This window comes from Emydura macquarii, unplaced genomic scaffold, assembly GCF_026122565.2.
Source record: "Emydura macquarii macquarii isolate MOO-44397 ecotype Brisbane River unplaced genomic scaffold, CSIRO-AGI_Emac_v2 contig_2448, whole genome shotgun sequence".
NCBI lineage: Eukaryota > Metazoa > Chordata > Testudines > Chelidae > Emydura > Emydura macquarii.
This window is the reverse complement of record NW_027132585.1, coordinates 4,230,002-4,247,849: the sequence shown is the minus strand read 5'-3', so window position 1 is coordinate 4,247,849 and position 17,848 is coordinate 4,230,002. Positions and strand designations below refer to the sequence as shown.

Genomic DNA, 17,848 nt, shown 5'->3' with positions numbered 1-17,848 from the left:
AGTTCCCTGCTACAGATTGGCACAACTCTGCTGGTCAATGGAGTATCACCAATTTACATTAGTAGATAATTTAGCCCCTAGACAGCAATGCAGCACAAAGAAGTTAATGCAGCTAAGAGAATCATTAAATTTCCCAAAGATAACCATGGGATTACGAGAGGGGCACTCTATGAAGAGCAGCAGCATCTTGGTCCCATCCCCAACTTCTAACTGCAGGATGTCACACCCAGATCCATGGTCACGCAGATGGGGGAGGAGCAAAGAGCGGAACTTTTGCTAACTACAAAGGATTTGAGGTGCATGCAGCAGGCCCAACGTCCCTGTCAGCACCCCAACTTCCTTCCGCTCATCTCTGCGTGCCTTCAATATGGTTGGGCATGAGGAAGCTCAGACCCCATAGGCTTTAAAAACAGTAAAGACTGCATATGCACAATAATTACTTTTTCAGAACGTTTTACCAAATCAAGAGTGTAACAGTCAATTCCACTGACACTAACTATTGGACCTAAATGACTGACCAGATGGAGAATAACATAACATAGCAGACTGACTAATACACTTTAGCTGGGATACTATATTTTGAATGAAAAACGATAAGGTGTCACACACTGACGCTAAGATTGTTATGTAACAATGTGATAGAACTAACTGTTGCACACACTTCCATGAGATTGAATAAAGACATGTGCACGGGTTATTTTTTGTTTGTTTGGTTTTTTTGCTTTTTTCATCCTTTTATCTTTAAGTTAATTGTAAAAAACCAAAACTGAATAATTAAAAAAATCCTGCTAAAGTATCATTAAGGGAATAAATTAAACCTACGAAATTAAGGACATTCAAATGTAAAGCTGAAATGTACCATATGTCCTTCAAATGTAGGCACAAGATATTCTTAAAACTGTTTGTTTAAAGGGGTGCCAGGATGTCTAAGTATTAGGGAGAATAGGGTGCATTTCAACATTGACATTGGCTTGGCTAGTTTTTGTTGATTTAAATGTGATTATAAAGAGATTACTGGTAATCTCCTCTCATAAAGGCACGCACCTTTAATAACAGGAGCTACACAAGCATAACAAGATTACAACATACTCCTTTTGTTTTATAAAAGATAATACACACACAAGTCCATATGTACACATTAAATATGCCCTCTATTGCACTTGTTAAAGGAGATGATGTATGAACAGGGACACTGGCAAATTACAGAGAAAAGCTTTTGTCTCAAATTTAACGGGGGCAGAGATAAATGTGCAGAAAACTGGAAAACACTGTCGAGATTTTCACACCAAATCTGCAGATCATTTACCTTGCATCACAAGCTCTGAGTATGGTTCACTGATTTGCCAGGTAGATGAAGAAATGCCTTGCCAACCCTCACCGGCCCAATGTGCCTGTCCTTCTTTTGGTTTAATTTAAGATCACCTTCCTACTTTTTTTTTCCGATCCTCTGAAAAGCTAGTCTAGTTGACTGTGTGGGATAGGAAAACGCAGATTTATAAATAAAATTTACGGTTTCAAATTTAAAAAGCTTCAGAGGTGAGACCAGGGTTTTCCATCTGCTTTCCCAGTTTGGCCAGGGCTACCTTTCTATGCTAAGCTTTATCTTGCCTCCCAAACACTCTCCCCCAGGACCTTTTGTCCTCCCTCCTGAACTCTCTCCCTCATTCCCAACTGTCAGTTTTGCAAGGGACAAAGCTTTTTCCATGCCATGCCCTTCTGTCTACTGCCTGTTCTCTTGGCTGCTGCTGAGTGACTTCGGGGTACTGTGTTTACCAAAGGCAGCAGCGCTAGAGGAAGTCACGCTCAGCCATGTTTCTCCCTGCTGCTTCTCCTTCCCCTTTGTGCACCACTGGTAGGCTTGCAGCAGTGCACCAGTAAAGGATCATACAATGCTCTTCACCATGTCCATCCAAGATGGTCTGTGTTTGCCCTGCATCATCAAAAACTGGTTTTTAAGGTATGGCCTGAATGCAGTACTCTGCAATCCACATAATGTTACACCATCAGGTATATGTAAAGCTATTACACAAACTCAGGCAAGTACCATGGGAGACCAAAGTGTAAATCTGAACTCTTTTCACCATTTCCTGAGCCTGTCTGAAGGATCTGCTGTTTCCCCAAGAGTAGGTGGAAAGTACGTTACAACCCTACACTACCCTGCATCCCATGGTAAGTGATCTGTAAGTCAGTTTTAGCATGAGATAATAAAGATCATCATCCTTATAGTTGGAGGCAAAGCCCCAGTTTGAAAGTGCAATGGGAATGGTTAGACTGAGAAATTAAAAAGAAATAGCCAACGCTGAAGAGGCTGGGAAAAGCTCTTCTTCCAACATAATCAGGGTCAACAGGGAGTCCTGCTTTGGAAAGCGGATCAGCAAATAAATGCCACTGTGGGGAAACAAGCGTGGCAAAAAAGGAGACCATGAAGATTGAAAAGAAAAAGTGTCATGCGTGCTTTTAGATTTCCATGTTTAGAACGGTCCACCAATGCACTTAGGTGAACGGTAGGAGAGTAGGCAAAGAATGGTGATTGTTGATAAGAGTGTAGACCCAGTAAACTCATGACTTATGTAACTTGTTCTGTGTTGTTCAGTGCCTAGCACAATGAGGGAGAGCTGCTAGGTGCTGCTGCAATTCAATAATAAATGGTAATTATCAGGAATAGGTGCACTGGAAAATCATGGAGACAAAAGGAATGGTGAATCTCTCACTACTGGGGTTTCACTCAGTTTTAGGCAGTTTCTGGTGTGTTTTAAAGAAGTCAAATATTCATTTACAAAAAGGTCTTTCTCTTGCCTTCATGTTGCAAAGCAATATATTTGATCTAAAATAATGCTTTCCTTTGTAGTCTCCCAATGAATTTATCCTCCTGTGTCTGTAAGTTCTCTGGGACAGGGACTCTCTTGAGATTTGTGTCATGTCCATTGTCAGTACTAAAGAAATGAGAAGTCATGATGTTAAGAGGAATTTTTTGGTTTCGGCTTTCAAAGGGGAATTTTGTTATCCTGATTACTTGCCAGCAGAGAGTGCAGGTTGCAAATGAGGTTAGACTGAGAATTCTACTGCAAATCAGCACAGCAACAGCACAGGTTTATAAATGCTAGGTTGCTAATCATATGGTTTAAACTTTTGCTTCTAAGGGATCACTTTAGTGGTGCATCAGGAACCACTCAAACATCAGTGGGTTTCAGTGTTTCCAGAGTGGTAGTGCTCTGAAGGCTGGCTCTGTGTTCCATCACACCAGTAGCTCTATAGCCCTTTCAGACTTCCTTTGCAGAATAGCTAGGCCTCCAGGCTGCTACTCCTCTCAAGCCTTTACCTTTTTGCTATTTCTCCCCCTCACTGATGACATAAAACTTCCTCCCCCGGCATGCTGGACAGCACGCTATGGAGTTGCCACTCTGTTCTTTGACCAATACAGTGTCTCTTCTGTGAGGTCCACCCATCTGTTAATTCCTCTCACCGATTCCAGGAATGAAAAGCATCTGAAACCACAGCTTGGGAGTTATTAGACACATAAATCTATAGGCTGTGGTAGCAAAAGCCTCTGCAGCAGCTCAGAAATCACCTGCAACCACTCAGAGGAATCAGGCACTCCTGAGTCTTCACTGCACATTTCTTTTTTCGGTTGGGATTCTTAGCTCCTACAAAGCCCTGTATCGACTGTCCTAGGGCACATCTGCATTGCAGCTGGAGGTGTGATTTGCAGCTCGCGTAGACATACTGCTGCTAGCTGTACTCTAGCTAGCTCACTACAAGTAGCAGTGAGGACATGGTGGTGCAGCCTTCAGTGCAGGCTGCACAAGCCTGCCTGAGTCCCCCGCATCCCTCTAGGTTAAATACTTACATGGGTAGCCTGCACTGAAGCCCACACAGCAGTGTCCTCACTGCTATCTTTACTGATCTAGCTAGAGTAGAGCTGGCACAGGTATGTCTACATCAGCTGCAAATCGCACCCGTGGCTGCAGTGTTGTGCCTCAACTGTCATGAAGGAGGTGTCTGTATTGCGATGGTTTAGAAAGCTGCCACTTAGCATTATTAAGTGATCTAGATAAATGTTGTTGGCTAAAGAGGGCTTCAACTATTGTCCTGTGAACACACACACATACAGGATAAAATTCCAACCTCACTGAAGTCAGTGGGAGTTTTGCCATTGATTTCAATAGGGCCAGGATCTCACCCCAGGAATATAAAAAGTTGTTCACCAAGCCTGTCATTATACCACTCCCTAGAATACCTCCTTTTACAATAGCATTAATAAAACTATCAAACTTTTAATCTTCTTCATTTAAAAAAAAAACCCAAACACTTATCCTCTAAGGCCAACATTTTCATACTTGATTGCTTAAAACTAAGACCTACATCCATATTGAGGTATCCAGATAGGTGGCCTGATTTTAAGAGGCTCCCATTAACTTCACTGGAAGTTGAGGATGCCTCTCATTTTGAAAGTTACGCCACTTTTATTTAGATGGTCAGATATGAATTTAGGTGCCAAATTTTAGGCATCCATGTTTGAAAATGCCAGAATTTTAGTCAGTCTCAACGCGGTCTCAATTTCTGCATGACAAGATTGAATGGACAACCATTTTACATTTACAGTCATCACACAGGAGTATGAACAGGCATCTGGATTTCGGAAACAAGTATCTTCAGCATTTTGTGGCTAAAATACACATTTGCATCTGCCAAGATGCTAACTGTATGTGCAAAGTGTTGGGCATGTGCAATCAGAAGGCATTTTTGCACATTCGGTTTTTACAGATTAAATTACCCAGTTCAGATGTCCTTTTCTTCCCCTTCTAGGTGCATTTATGCTGCTGTACCACTTAGGCTGACTCTGTGTATTGATCCATTAACACCTGCCCGGATTCAGCTCAATCATACCTGCTGCTACCTGGTCTTCTGCAGCCTCCAGCTGCCTCCTTACCACTTTTCCTGCAGTCAGTGCCTGACAATCTGACTCTGTCTCTTGTGGAGAAGAGACATCTGTCCACCCCAACTTCCGTAGCATGAGACAGTGGGCTGGGACCTATTATTTCAGCAATTTGTGTTTATATGGAAAACAGGGATCAGGCCTTGCAGAGTGAAAAGAGACTCAAAAGGATGTTGGAGAAACTCCCCAAAGTGGAGGACAAAGCAACCTAAATTTGGGTGTAGGTGGGAAGAGTCCCAAAGAAAGAATATGAAGGAGAGGTTGTTGTTGTTGAAGAGAGAATAAGGAGAGTCTCTCAAGAGAGAACATGATGAGAAGAGAGCTTTCTAAGGAGAGGAGCAGCAGAGAGGGGGACTGAGAGACCCAGGGTGAAACCCTGACCCCACTGAAGTTAATGGGCATTGTCCCATTGACTCTAATGGGCCAGGATTTCACCCCCAGTGCTCATTCATACAAGGGAGGAAATAATCTGCATTGATTTTATACAATTTCTTTTTAAATAATGTTTATGATTGCTTTTTGACAAAATACTGATAGGATTCCATCCTCTTGTGATGCAACATACACAAGGGCTCTATGTTTTTGTTATGCTGCATTTACTGGTATTTTAACAGGCTATAATTTGCCTCACTGCTAGATTATTTTAGTACTGATTTATGGGTAAACACATAACCAGGTGCTTGCTTTATTTTTTAAAATGGAATTTTGGTTTTGAAATGTCTAAAACTCTTCTAACGTACAGGAAATGCAGCTGGGGATACCTAAATTTCACTTTAATTTTTGTCCACCTCAGTATAACCTTCCACAGCCTTCTCACTTTTACTTGATTGGCTACTAGCCTATGAGAGAACAAAGGTGTTTGTGGTTTTAAGTTATATACATTTTTCTATGTACTCAGTTACATGATTCAGTATTTATATCAATGAGTACACTAATCGATACTGAGGTAACATCATATACTAGTGACACAGGTATATTTAGGTCTCAAATGAGCACTATACTGAACAAAGAAGTTCAGGTTAGAATTACAGCTAATGAATGTTATTGCTCTTCTCTGAATAGCTACAAGTATGATATTTTACAAATTAATAACGACAGCTAACTCTTATGGAGACTGAGCTCAATACTTCAGGCCCCCAGGAAAGTGAGGAGAAATGTGTCAGTGTTGCAGTTAGTTAAATGAGTAAGTGTCTGATACAAAGCCACTGAAAACAGTGGAAAGACTCGCATTGACTTTAATGGGCTTTGGATCAGGCCCTAAAAAAGCATTGTGGAAACCAAAAGTAGCACAAACTGTGCAGGTGGAATAGGACAGAGTGATTGGAGGGACAGGCTATGGAGGAGCAGTATGGAGAAGGCAGAATGCAAAGAACAAGAGAACAAGAAGAAAAGCAGGAGATGCTAGGACAGATCACCAAAAGGAGACCACAGGGGAGTCATGGGGACGGTCCAGGCTGAAAGGAATCCCCACATTCAGTTTATAAAGACCATCCTACAATGACAGCATGGAACTGAAGAAGACAGACACTGTCCTTCCCTACTGGATCCATCCTACTACTCTACCACTATTGATTCCAGCAACATTTTCTTTGCTCTTGCCCCATATGCCTCGGGCACCAGGATAGCAAAAAGACCACTGATTCAGGTATTTTAAAAACTTTGAAAAAACATGTACTTAAATAACAATTGCTCATTACAAAAGGGCCAGTTTCAATGGTTTCTATAGAATCTCTTAAAAGGAATGTTATAGACAGAACAAAGACAGAGATGGTGTGTTTGTCATTAAGGGTCCAATTTGCCCTTCTCCCACAGAACTATACTTCAAACCTTCTGGTAAACAGTTTCTGAGTACCACGAAGACACAAGTTTTAAGATGTGCACATATCGACACCTATTATTAGTTCTCAAGCAACAAATAGAAACGTTGGGGTACCCACTTGTATCACATTGTTGGCAATTGTTGGTAGATGATGTACGGCTTCAGATGCTGCTTCTCTAATAGATTAATATATTTATATGCATCTTTATGATGAATAGATGACACCAATGCTGAATAATGCTACTGTGACAAAGCTTTGTCTAATCAAATCCTCATTGTTTGTTGACTATGACTAGATTTGAAAGTCACAATTTGCAGTGTCTTTAAAAAATTAAAATTGTACAGTCAAAGTGAAAATTGTGATGAAAACACATATTCACCTAAGAGATCAGAATTATTAAAGGAATGCATGTGAAAAGATTTTTGTGTGGATTTTGTTTGTTCTATTATAAGGAAAAGAGGGACAGAAACTCCAGTTTTAGCTTTAATAATCTACCAAAAAAAACCCTGCTTTCAAAATGAAAAGTTATCTTCACAGTGCTTACAATTGCTTTCTGTCTCTGCCTCTCCCTTTGTTTGGCCCTTTCAGATTCCCGTTTTTCATACTCTTTGCGGTATTCTTCCCTCTTCAGTCTTTCATGCTGATATTCCTCATAGCTGTCGTATCTAGGAAACATAACTTAATCATTAAATCAAGTACCTGCATTTGTCAAAGTAAAATGAATAATACAATTTCTGGAGCATCTCGTTATCTCACAAGAACAGAATAAAAAGTGAGCCAAATACAAACAAAACATGCTACCTGGGTCTACAACTATATGGTGATCTGGATCGTGATCTTGCATATAAAGGAGAACTTCTGTATGCTCGATGTCTACAGTGGCTGGACTCATAATAGTAACAAGATCTGTAAGAAGGAACACAAAAGGCCATTTGCTTCTGTCACTTAGTGTAAGTCTATTGACACCATGTTCTTGAGAGCTACATATTACCTAAACCTACAATTTCTTTCAAGCAACCAGTGAGATTTTCTAGTGTCAGTTTGTGATCTCGTAGGCAACTCAGTGGCCTTGGAGTGATGTGTTTTGTTTGGTGTTTTGTAGTATCCCTTATTGATGCTAACCCAGAGCACCAAGTTCACCAGTGAATTTATCGTATATGGATTGCAACGAGATTAGCACAAGGGAGATTTGCAGATAATGGGAATCAGTTAGTTAAGTAAATTTCTCACTGACTGCTCTGTTTCCGATCTGACTGTCTCCACCAAGACTGTTCAACATTGGCAAGTTTAGGACAATGGCAACAAGTATTTTGTGTAACAATCTCATTATCTTCAAGATTAATCATCTCAAAGGCAATAAGAGGAGTTGCTCTGGATTCAGCTGTTTCTGGATTTATTTTTCTTCATGTCCATTATAACCACCTTTGCATTTCTCATACAGTACCTGGAAGAGGATCTGCTACATGGTGACCTTGATCTTGATCGGGAATATGGAGAACGGGAACAAGACCTGTGTTGAGGAAAGGACCTTGATCTAGAGCGTATCCTTTGGGATCTTTGCGAAAATAAGGAATTGGGTGGAGACACTGAATCTCTGCATGGAGAGTTAAAAGAAGAGCAAGAAGGCGATACATCAAACAATGAATAGGCTTGTGTCCCGTCCCAAGGGTAGCATAGTTTATCACTTTCATCTTCACTGTCATCAAAGAGGCCATCCATAGCTAATCCTGAAGTTATAAACATAGGTAGTTTGGAGAATTGTTCATTACTATAATCACTGTCCCTCAGTTCACTGGCCTTATCTGCCTCTTCATCAAAAACAGCTTGGCTTGGGTGACCAAAGTGCTTATTCAGTTCAGCCCGGATTTCCTGGTCTTGGAGCTGTTTTCGGCTGTTAGAGTGGGAACCCTGCTTACTTGCCTGTAAAGTCTCTCTTTTATAATACTGATCTTGTTCTAAAGAAGAACAAATCTGACACTGCCACCCAGGTGAAGAATCTTTAAATTCTTGTTGTCTGGAGTCCTGAAGTTCCTGGGATATTGTAATGTATATTTCGGTTTTCGAATTCACAGATTGACAGTAATCATGGTCACCAAACAGCCGCAAACTAGGCCGTTTTGTCTTTCTCTCCTCATGTCCACTGGACAGTACTGTTGTTTTGCTAAGCTGTGCATACAGCTCAGACTGTTCTGGACTCTTCTTGATTATGTTATTTCCTTGAGAACTGGAAGACTCACTGTAGCGGGGCTTTTTTGAGGGTGGTACAACAGTCTTGCATGATGACTTCAGCTTAGGTGAAGTCCTAAAAGGATTATCTTGGTTGGCTTTGTGAGGAGGGGTTGTAGGTGGAGTTAGGCCTAAAAAAAAAAAAAGAGAGAGAGAGAGAGAGAGTTTTAACAGAGAAAAATGCTTTTCCAGAAAGCACAGATTCTTCTTCTTTGAAATTAAACAGAGATTTCCTTCCCATGGACAAGGTCTGAAAGAACAACTTGCTTTCTCTAAACCTCTGTCACCATAAATTGACTTTATTAGGATGTTATGCACAAGCAATAGTATGTAGGGTTTTGGACAGCAATGCTAACGACATCAACACACTAGCAAATATTAACACTTTCCCCAAGTTCTTCAACATTATTTCTGTCACTTTTTTTCCAAGTACATCTACTACTCACTTTAATGCTGTATGTATGTCTTGTGTATATGTATGTAGAGTCCTGCACTAGCTTCAACATTATTTACTACATAAAATGTATTCTGAGTAAAATACTTTTGGTAATCACACAGCTCCTTTTTTTCCCCAAACCAAATAAGTTTATCCTGAGGTCAAAGAAATGAACAGATGAAAACCTGGATGAAAGCAAATCTGGAAAAATGAAATAAATGCTACCAAAATAACTTCTGTAACACACAGTGCACTAATGCAAGGAACTGCAGCAACTATATAACTTGACTGCAATGATTCTTCGTCTCCACTGTTCATTAACTTAGTAAACCATTGCTAATGTATGTATAATGCATTCTTGTAAGCATAACTAATACATTTTGCCCAAAATGTGGTTCTGCAGCAGAAACCTAAGTGAACTATAACAATAAATATTGCAACTGCAATGAACCATTCTATTTTGAACTAAATATTAGTGGAGTGTCATGAGGTGGAGAGACTGAAACTTACCTGAGATTTAGCAACTAAACACATAAGTAAATAAAGACCTGATAAATGTCAGGTCAATAACTACCAGGTTTTTCCACAGCAGAATGATAATTTATTAGGTTACATCTCTAGATAGAGATAAAAACTTAAAACATAACTAATGTAATCCTTAAAAAGCTGAGAGGCAAAACTGCATCCTGCAGCTAATTTGCAATATTTCTGCGCAGGGAAAGAGTATAGCTCTCAAAGTTTCCTTCAGACTTCATAAAAGGAGACATTCACATTGCATAAAAGGACAACTCTGTATACAAATATAGAACAATAGTAAATTGGGGCTCTTGTTCAAGAAAACATTACTATTCAGGAAAGCACCTCAGCACATGCTTAACTTGGCATGCATTTACAACTCATTGACTTCCCTGTGACTTAAACATATGCTTAAATATAAGTATGTGCTTAAGTGCTTCCCTGAATTTGAGCCAGAGACAGGAAAATATATCAAAGAGAGACAGGAAACACCTACTAGATTACCTAGTCCATCCCTTACACCAACTCTGAAGCCAATGCAGTGTATTTTCTAATGCCTTCATCCAGCCCAGTTTTCAAATACCCAACCAATGGGCTTTCCATCACTTCCCTAGAGAGAATGCCCAGGGAATGTGGATACAGTTTGGGGAAAAGCCTATTTCAAATAGAGGCAGAGAGTTTCCTTTTGTTTTGTATTTTTATCCAGACAATGGAGCTCATCAGATCATTGCAAATGGAACATGTTTTATAGCGTTTTGCAGCAAAGAAGGAAAAGCCTCCATCAATGCACAGTGCTCCCTAAGGGACATAAATGGAGATTGGGAGTCCCATTGCACTAGCTGCAATGAATTTGCTCGAGAAAATAAAAATACGGATAGGAACAGCAAGACATAAATACCTGATGACAAAAGAAAAGGCTGATTTTTGTCTGAATGTTTGAAAATAACGTTTATGAACTTTTCATGTGTACTAAGGTCTTCCTCTAATGCCATTAAGGTCAATGAGTCTAAGACACAAACACTGGTTCCCAAGTTAAAGCTGCCTCAGAAAACTGCCCAAGGTTTAAATTCATGATCGGTACAACTATCTCCTTTAGTTCACATCTTCCATCTTCTCCTCCTCCTTTCTTACTCCCTAGCACACTAGCCAATTGGGTTCTGCCCAATTATACGTGCATGCTGAATATTTCAGATGGGCTAATGTCAGCTGGGTAAATTGTAGACAACAATTCCTTTCAAGATTCTACATCATTTCTGGATTTAAAATGATGACTTATAATCAACAAATGATTAATGAGTAGATACTATTACTTTTCTTAAATAAAATTCACAAGGAGCATTTTGATTTGTAAAACTAGATGCCTCATGAGTGGTTCCAAGGTTAATTACTGAATTTTTATATTTATTAACCCCGTCCCCCAATAGCCCCTTCAAGAAGAATGAACTAGGAAAATATTAATTCCAATAACTAGTTGCTGCTTTTTTGTAAACACGGGCATTCCACTGTAAGCATCTTAAATATTTACTTGCTTTTGAATTTTAACCAAATCAAAACAAAACCTATTTATACAAAACACAATTCTTTCTTTGTTACACTGGCCCTGTGTGAGCATTTGCTGCTTTCAGGAGCAGCGACACTGAGCTAAACTCAAAGGAGACCAAGGCTCAATGTAGAGAAGAACCCAAAAGTCCAGGTGCTGAGTCAAACTATTGGAGTTTATTTCATCTGCAAAACCTTGCTGGAAATGTCCTGAGGAACAGTTTCCTCATGACATTTTGACACCTGTCCTTCTGATCTTGGACAGAAGCAGGAAGTGCTCAAGTGAGCATAAATGAAAAATATATTGTTTGAAAAGTTAAATGAACATTTTAGACCTGAATAAAACGGTTGTGCTTTAGTTTGGAGCAAAGCTTGGAGTTGGTTTTTGTTTTGTTTGTGCCACTACTGAATTCTCTACCTCCGAGCTGCTGCCAGGATCAGAATCCAAACAGCTAAACTTTGAGAAAATGAGTTCCGTACTTATTCATCATCAGTGTCACCTTTGCTCCTCTTTACACTAATCTTTACATGTGATCTTGATTTCACACCATGATCCTAAACCCTAAAATATTCTCTGACCTTTGCATGACCAATGCATGTTGATTTCTCTGTGAATGTGTACATCTGTGTGTTGACAGTACCAGGTATATTCCGTGCTCTCTCTTGAACTTAGTAGGTTTTGACAGATTTATGTAAGGACAGATGGCCATTACAGGCTGAAGGCTGACAAGAGGCAGTTCAGAGCATTGTTAACACACTTGCACAAACTCTCAGCAGTGCAGCACTGTGCAGAATGTAATTCAGACTATAGCTTTTTTATTGCTGCCTATTTTCTTTTGTCAAAAGAGCCTGCTGTGCACAGCAACAAATGGCTGCCATTACCCAGAATGTAATGGGTGTCAGACAAATCACGTAACACAAACAATCAAGAGTATGTAGGTCATATTTCAACAGAGCACAACCTTAGCAATATTTATGATTACTGCATTGAAATGTGCTCTATAATAAACAAGTACCTCTACATCACTCACACTTATGTACTTCTGCACAGCAAATCTGTTAGAAGTGGTACACACACTATAAGCATCACCCTTAAACAGTCTCTTTTTTTTTTTTTTAAAAGTAAAAGTCAAGTATTTTTTTTCATGACATGCTATAAAACCATTTTCTTTGTAGGGACCTCTCTTTAATTGAATGGCTTTGGTAAATGGTAAGTTTATACTTTGCCTCGCTCCATCTATGTACTATGAATTCACTCAATGATCTCTGTTTTAAAATAGTGTATATGCCGAATCTGCACCACTTCTTATATCTGTGTGATAACAGACTTTCGTATGTATTCCAGTTCCGCCAGCTCAGCTCAGTGACCTGCTTTATAGAAAAGTCTGTAAGGATAGGAAGAAGTTTTCATATCACCTAGACGGATCCATGAGCTGCAGTAAGGAAAACTTAGTAACTCATTTAGCTCAGCGAGGTTGATCAGAATAAATTAGGGTAATACATTTGCAGTAAATGTCTCATCTTGACTTTTTAAGACTCATTTACAATGCTGTTTCACATAGGCAGCAAAATCTAATGTTACTGTTAGCATTTAAATGTTTGATGATGCTTCTGCTTGTTGGTATATTTTTGGGGCCTTCACATCCTTCAGGAAATGCATCTTGCTGAACCTTTCTACAAGCACACTGAGGTTCTGAGGGTTATTAAAAATGAATTCCTTTATACCTTATGAGTTTGAAAATGGGATTATCAAGAGAAACATTATTTAAGGCCACTTAAAGCACTGAATGCAAGATAATAGCCTTATTCAGTAAAATAATCGGTAGAGCTTTTGTATGGCACAAGACTGCAGAAGCCAGGAAAATACAATAAAATTAAATAGCCATCATATAATAAAAAAGTACATGCTTGTTGAGCAGTCAGTTTAATCTTGTTGTCAGTTCTGCAGAGGATAAATATAGACCCTGAAAATATCTAATAATTTACTAGATTTTATTCCCTCTGGACTAATATCTCTCTTTCTCTGTCTCAAGTACCAGAAATTATTTTGAGGCCAAACAAGTTTTTGCATGATATAATTTAAATATTGAGTCTGACAACAGAGAGGTTGCCCAGGTCTAGAGATGGGTGAACACTGGGGTTTGCAAAAATGCTTGTGAATTCCAAATCACTATTCAATCTCTGTTCACACACTTTTTTTGTCAGCTTTTCTGAGTGACCAAGTTTTGTCAGCATGAAAATTTGGTGAGTTTTTATTCACAGAAATACAGGGATTTGTGTGTGAAGGAGTGCTGTCAGTCTGCCCTTGTTCACAAAACCACCCCTTTATATGTCTTATAGAGTGGCCTTATGCATTTGGAACAGAGTGTTAGGAGGCAGGGAGAGTATGTGGGGTCTGAGAAAGCCACCAATTTTCAAAAAACAACCAATGGTCACTCACCATGGGCAGCAGAGGCCAGATATTGAGGCAAGGGGATCAGCACCTGGGAATGATTGCCCTGTGCAGTCACTTCCCCATGTATAGCCCAGCAGCCACTTTATCCCCACCTCTGTGGCAATGAAGGGCCATTGATAGAGAGGAATTAATTAACCATGATAATGTCAAAGGAAACTGGGGATAGGGGAGCAAGCACCAGAGCTTGTCAGGAAGGAACGGGCCACAGGCCCTTTGACTAGTGAGGATCATAAACCAGAGATGTGGCTTGCCACTGGGTGTTGCTTTTGCTTGGCAGGATTGAGTCGTGGACAAGCGACAGCAAGAGTTTGCAGTGGATGAGTGGCTCCTGGAGACAGACAGAGAGGTGATGCAGAACCTGCTTGTGCAGGGCTTTTGGTAGCTGGGGGGCTACAAGTGCAACTGCTTGACAAGCAAGAGGAGGCCAATCACCACTGAACTCCTTCTGCATCAGATTATTTCTGGCCTATCTGAATGATCCTACAGAGGCAGGGGCTGTTTGTCATGATGCCCTATTCCCCTCCTCCTGATTGATGGGGGCTCTGCTGCTCCTTGCTGCTGATGCTGCTGGACAGCTGAATCCTGCCACTGCTTCCGCTGCCAGTCAGGAGGACTGTGTTGCGTATGGGGCTGTTGAGCTGGATCCTGTTGCCCCTTCCAATGACAGTCAGCAGCAACATGATTCTCCCTGTGCTGCTACTGCTGGGACTAATGCTACTCCTGCTGCTAGCAAGCAGGATTCTCCTTCTGCTCCTGGCATTGCTAGAGGGGACGCTGCTAGTACACCTGCATGATCCCACTCCAGCTAAACGGCTCCTGGGACATTTATACCCCCTTGCTGGCTGACTGTACAACTTTCTCCAGACGCCATAAGCAGCTCTGAAACAACTCAGTTAAGCCTTAGCATGAGCAGGCTTAACTCCACTGGAGTTGTGGCTGATGACATCAAGCAGGGCATTTGACCCCCTGTATTTACTCTACACTTTCCAGGAGTCCATGGTACTTTGCAGCATATATGTGTCTTTAAGACACTATTTCATGCCTTATAATGTAGAATGCGTGTAATATGAATAGCAGAGAGGTTTTACTGTTTTAACCAGCAATCAGCTTAGGGAGCTGTGATTTTATGTAACAATGGACTTGATGTTTAATTGTAGACTATTTGGTGTATGTTTCAGGCTAAGAACCTCTTACACGTGTCGTCCCCTCTAAAAACTTTTTTTTTTTTTTTTTAAACTTCCTGGAGTTATATGAAGTTGGTTATTGAGATTATAAAATGGAAATTCTTGTTTCAGTTTTAGAAGAGAAAAAAAAAGTACCTGTATGTATAATATGCAGCCCCTTCTAAAGCAAAATGTAATGGAAGTAAGATAACAGTTTTTAATTCGATTTTACATATGTGCACCCAGAATGTATGTGTGATGACCACGGGTGGCTGGAGTGGGGGATGCTTTTATTTATTTATTTATTTATTTATTGTAATGTACAGTTAATTCATTGGTGAGGGAACCAATGCTGCTTTCAACAGAGAGATCAAGGGGCTGCTACTTCTACTAACATATTCTGTGCTTCGATAGTGCAAGCAACACCACTAATGGTCTTTTCAGTTCAGTGGGGAGATCAAGGCAACTGTCATTTAAATTACAATAAACAAACAGTGCTAGTGCACGGCAAGTAGCACTATATAACCTGAAGGAGCAATGCAGCTACCTGGATAGAATTTGGAGTTGCAAGGGTCTTTCTTTATACAACCACTCAGTATTATTAATCATTACTGCTATTGTTATTTTTATTATTGATTAGGCCCTGATCCTGCAAAAACTGCCCACTTAGATTGTTATCTCTTCAAGACAGGGACTGTTTTTGTTGCATATGCTTGTACAGTAACTAACACAGTGGGACTGGGGTCTTCAGGTGCTACCACAATACAAATAATAAATAAATAATACTGCACTGGGAAATTAGTCACTTCCACCCATCTGTTTTCAGATTACGTATGTACAATAAGGGATAGATTAATAGAACTGTTGAGTAATGAAACACAAAAAAAGGCGGACATCTGGAAGTAAGAGAGAGACAGCTCTGACATGGTACCTGGCAGGAGTGATGCTAGATAGTCTTCAATGCTGTCTGTAAGACAAGTATCAAGTCCCAAAGACAGTATTCCCCCTCTTTTTTTTGACCTCCTCCCTACCCCACTTATTAACTAACTGAAGTGACATGGTCTCCAGAAAAAAGGCAGGGTGTACCCATGTTATAACGCTCTTGTTCACGTAGCTCATCCAGTCGTGGCACTTATTCATCAGCACATACAGTATTTTTACCTGCCAGTGCTACATGTGGTTGTATTGCATGACTATAGACTTTACTTTTTTCTGCTACACACACAGGTGAATCAATGGAATGAACTTGGTAATACCAGAGACATTCCAACTGTCGTGATTGTGGCATCACTTCAATGCCTCAAGTCATACTGACTTCTTATTTCTGGCCAATGTGAATCGCAGGCTGCTGATTTTCTGGGCTGGAAGGGATGACAGCTTGCTCTTTGTAGAGTCATTTCAACAATTAGCATGTGGACCTTCTTCGTGTTGCCACCTCCTCCTTCAGATGGTGGCAGGAGAATCCAAGTCTTAACAATGCTCTAGCAGTGCCTCACAAAAGGCTGATCTTGTCCTGTTGTGCTCTGCAGTGACGATGAGGGAGGCTCTGCTGGGCCTGAGCCATTCTGGTGCTCACCTGGTTTCCCTGAGCATACGCTGTAGTTTGCCAAGATTGGTTCTGGTTTTGCAAAGACATCTCATCTGGTTTTATAAAGATGAGGGCCATTGGGAGGAGTGAAGCAATATTTTACATTATATAGCATTTTTGTTCAGTGATTGGGTTTAATGGCAAGCCATCCCACATGACTGTGCAGTTATGTGGATTACCACATGCTATACCCTGTGTTATCTTGGTGCCCTACTACAGAAGTCAGATGCCAGCAGCACACTATGAGGAGCTCTTCCTCTCTATCCACTAGTACCACCTGCCCTGGGACATGCCACCAAAAGAACTTTATGTTCCTTCTCTATCCAAGGAGTTAAGTGTCACCATTCTACCTTAGACAGACAAGGTGGGTGAGGTAATATCTTTTATTGGACCAAGCTTGTCTCTCGTGCCAACAGAAGTTGGTCCAATAAAAGATATTACCTCATCCACCTTCTCTCTCTAATATCCTGGGACCAATATGGCCACAACAACCATACATGCCATTCTAGTTTGACATTATTATTATTATTAATAATAATTTGTATTACATTAGCACTTAGCAGCCCCAGTCATGGCCCACGACCCCACTGTACTAGTTGCTGTATAAACACAGAACCAAAAGATGTTTTCCTGCCCAAAAGAGGTTTTTTCCCTCCCTTGAATAAGGGGAAAGTAAAGCAGATTATCTGGATGCCGCAAGGAAAGCATTTATGTTTAAATGATGAATTAATGAAGCAGCTTCTGAAGAACTGAAAGGAGGATTTTGTGCACATGAAATCAATAGTCCAAAGTGCCTAGAACCAGATCCTCAGCTTGTATAAATCAGCCTTTGACTTCACTGGTGTTCTGCTGATTTACACCTACTGTGGATCTGGCCCATATGTTCTATGAACTGCTACAGCTTATGTAATTTATATCTCAGCATCTGCCCTTGTACGTGTTTGTGAATGAAACACCTCTCTAGTACACCATCCTCCAGTGCTGTGCAGGGAGGCAATAGTCCCTCTAAACGATTCTGGTGCAACTTTACCCATGATCTTATGCTCAGTTCTGGCACCTCATTCCCAGGAAAATATTAGCAAAATGGAGGGCATTCAGAGGAAAGCAACAGAAATCATCTGTGAATTATGAACTGACTTTTGTGGACAAAGCAAATGAGTTGAATGTGT

The 17,848-nt window shown here is 40.4% G+C and overlaps 1 protein-coding gene across 3 annotated transcripts in view; it reads right to left on the bottom strand.

The window, feature by feature from the left end:
* The window catches only part of PPARGC1A (PPARG coactivator 1 alpha), a 203,812-nt gene that overhangs the window by 9,862 nt on the left and 176,102 nt on the right, over window positions 1–17,848 (bottom strand). For all 3 annotated transcript variants that reach the window (XM_067562570.1, XM_067562568.1, XM_067562569.1), the window contains exons 8-10: window positions 8,201–9,113; window positions 7,558–7,662; window positions 7,301–7,421 (exon numbers count right to left, since the gene is read on the bottom strand). In XM_067562570.1, the coding sequence (XP_067418671.1) occupies window positions 7,301–7,421; window positions 7,558–7,662; window positions 8,201–9,113 (1,139 nt within the window). The remainder of the gene's footprint in view (window positions 1–7,300; window positions 7,422–7,557; window positions 7,663–8,200; window positions 9,114–17,848) is intronic.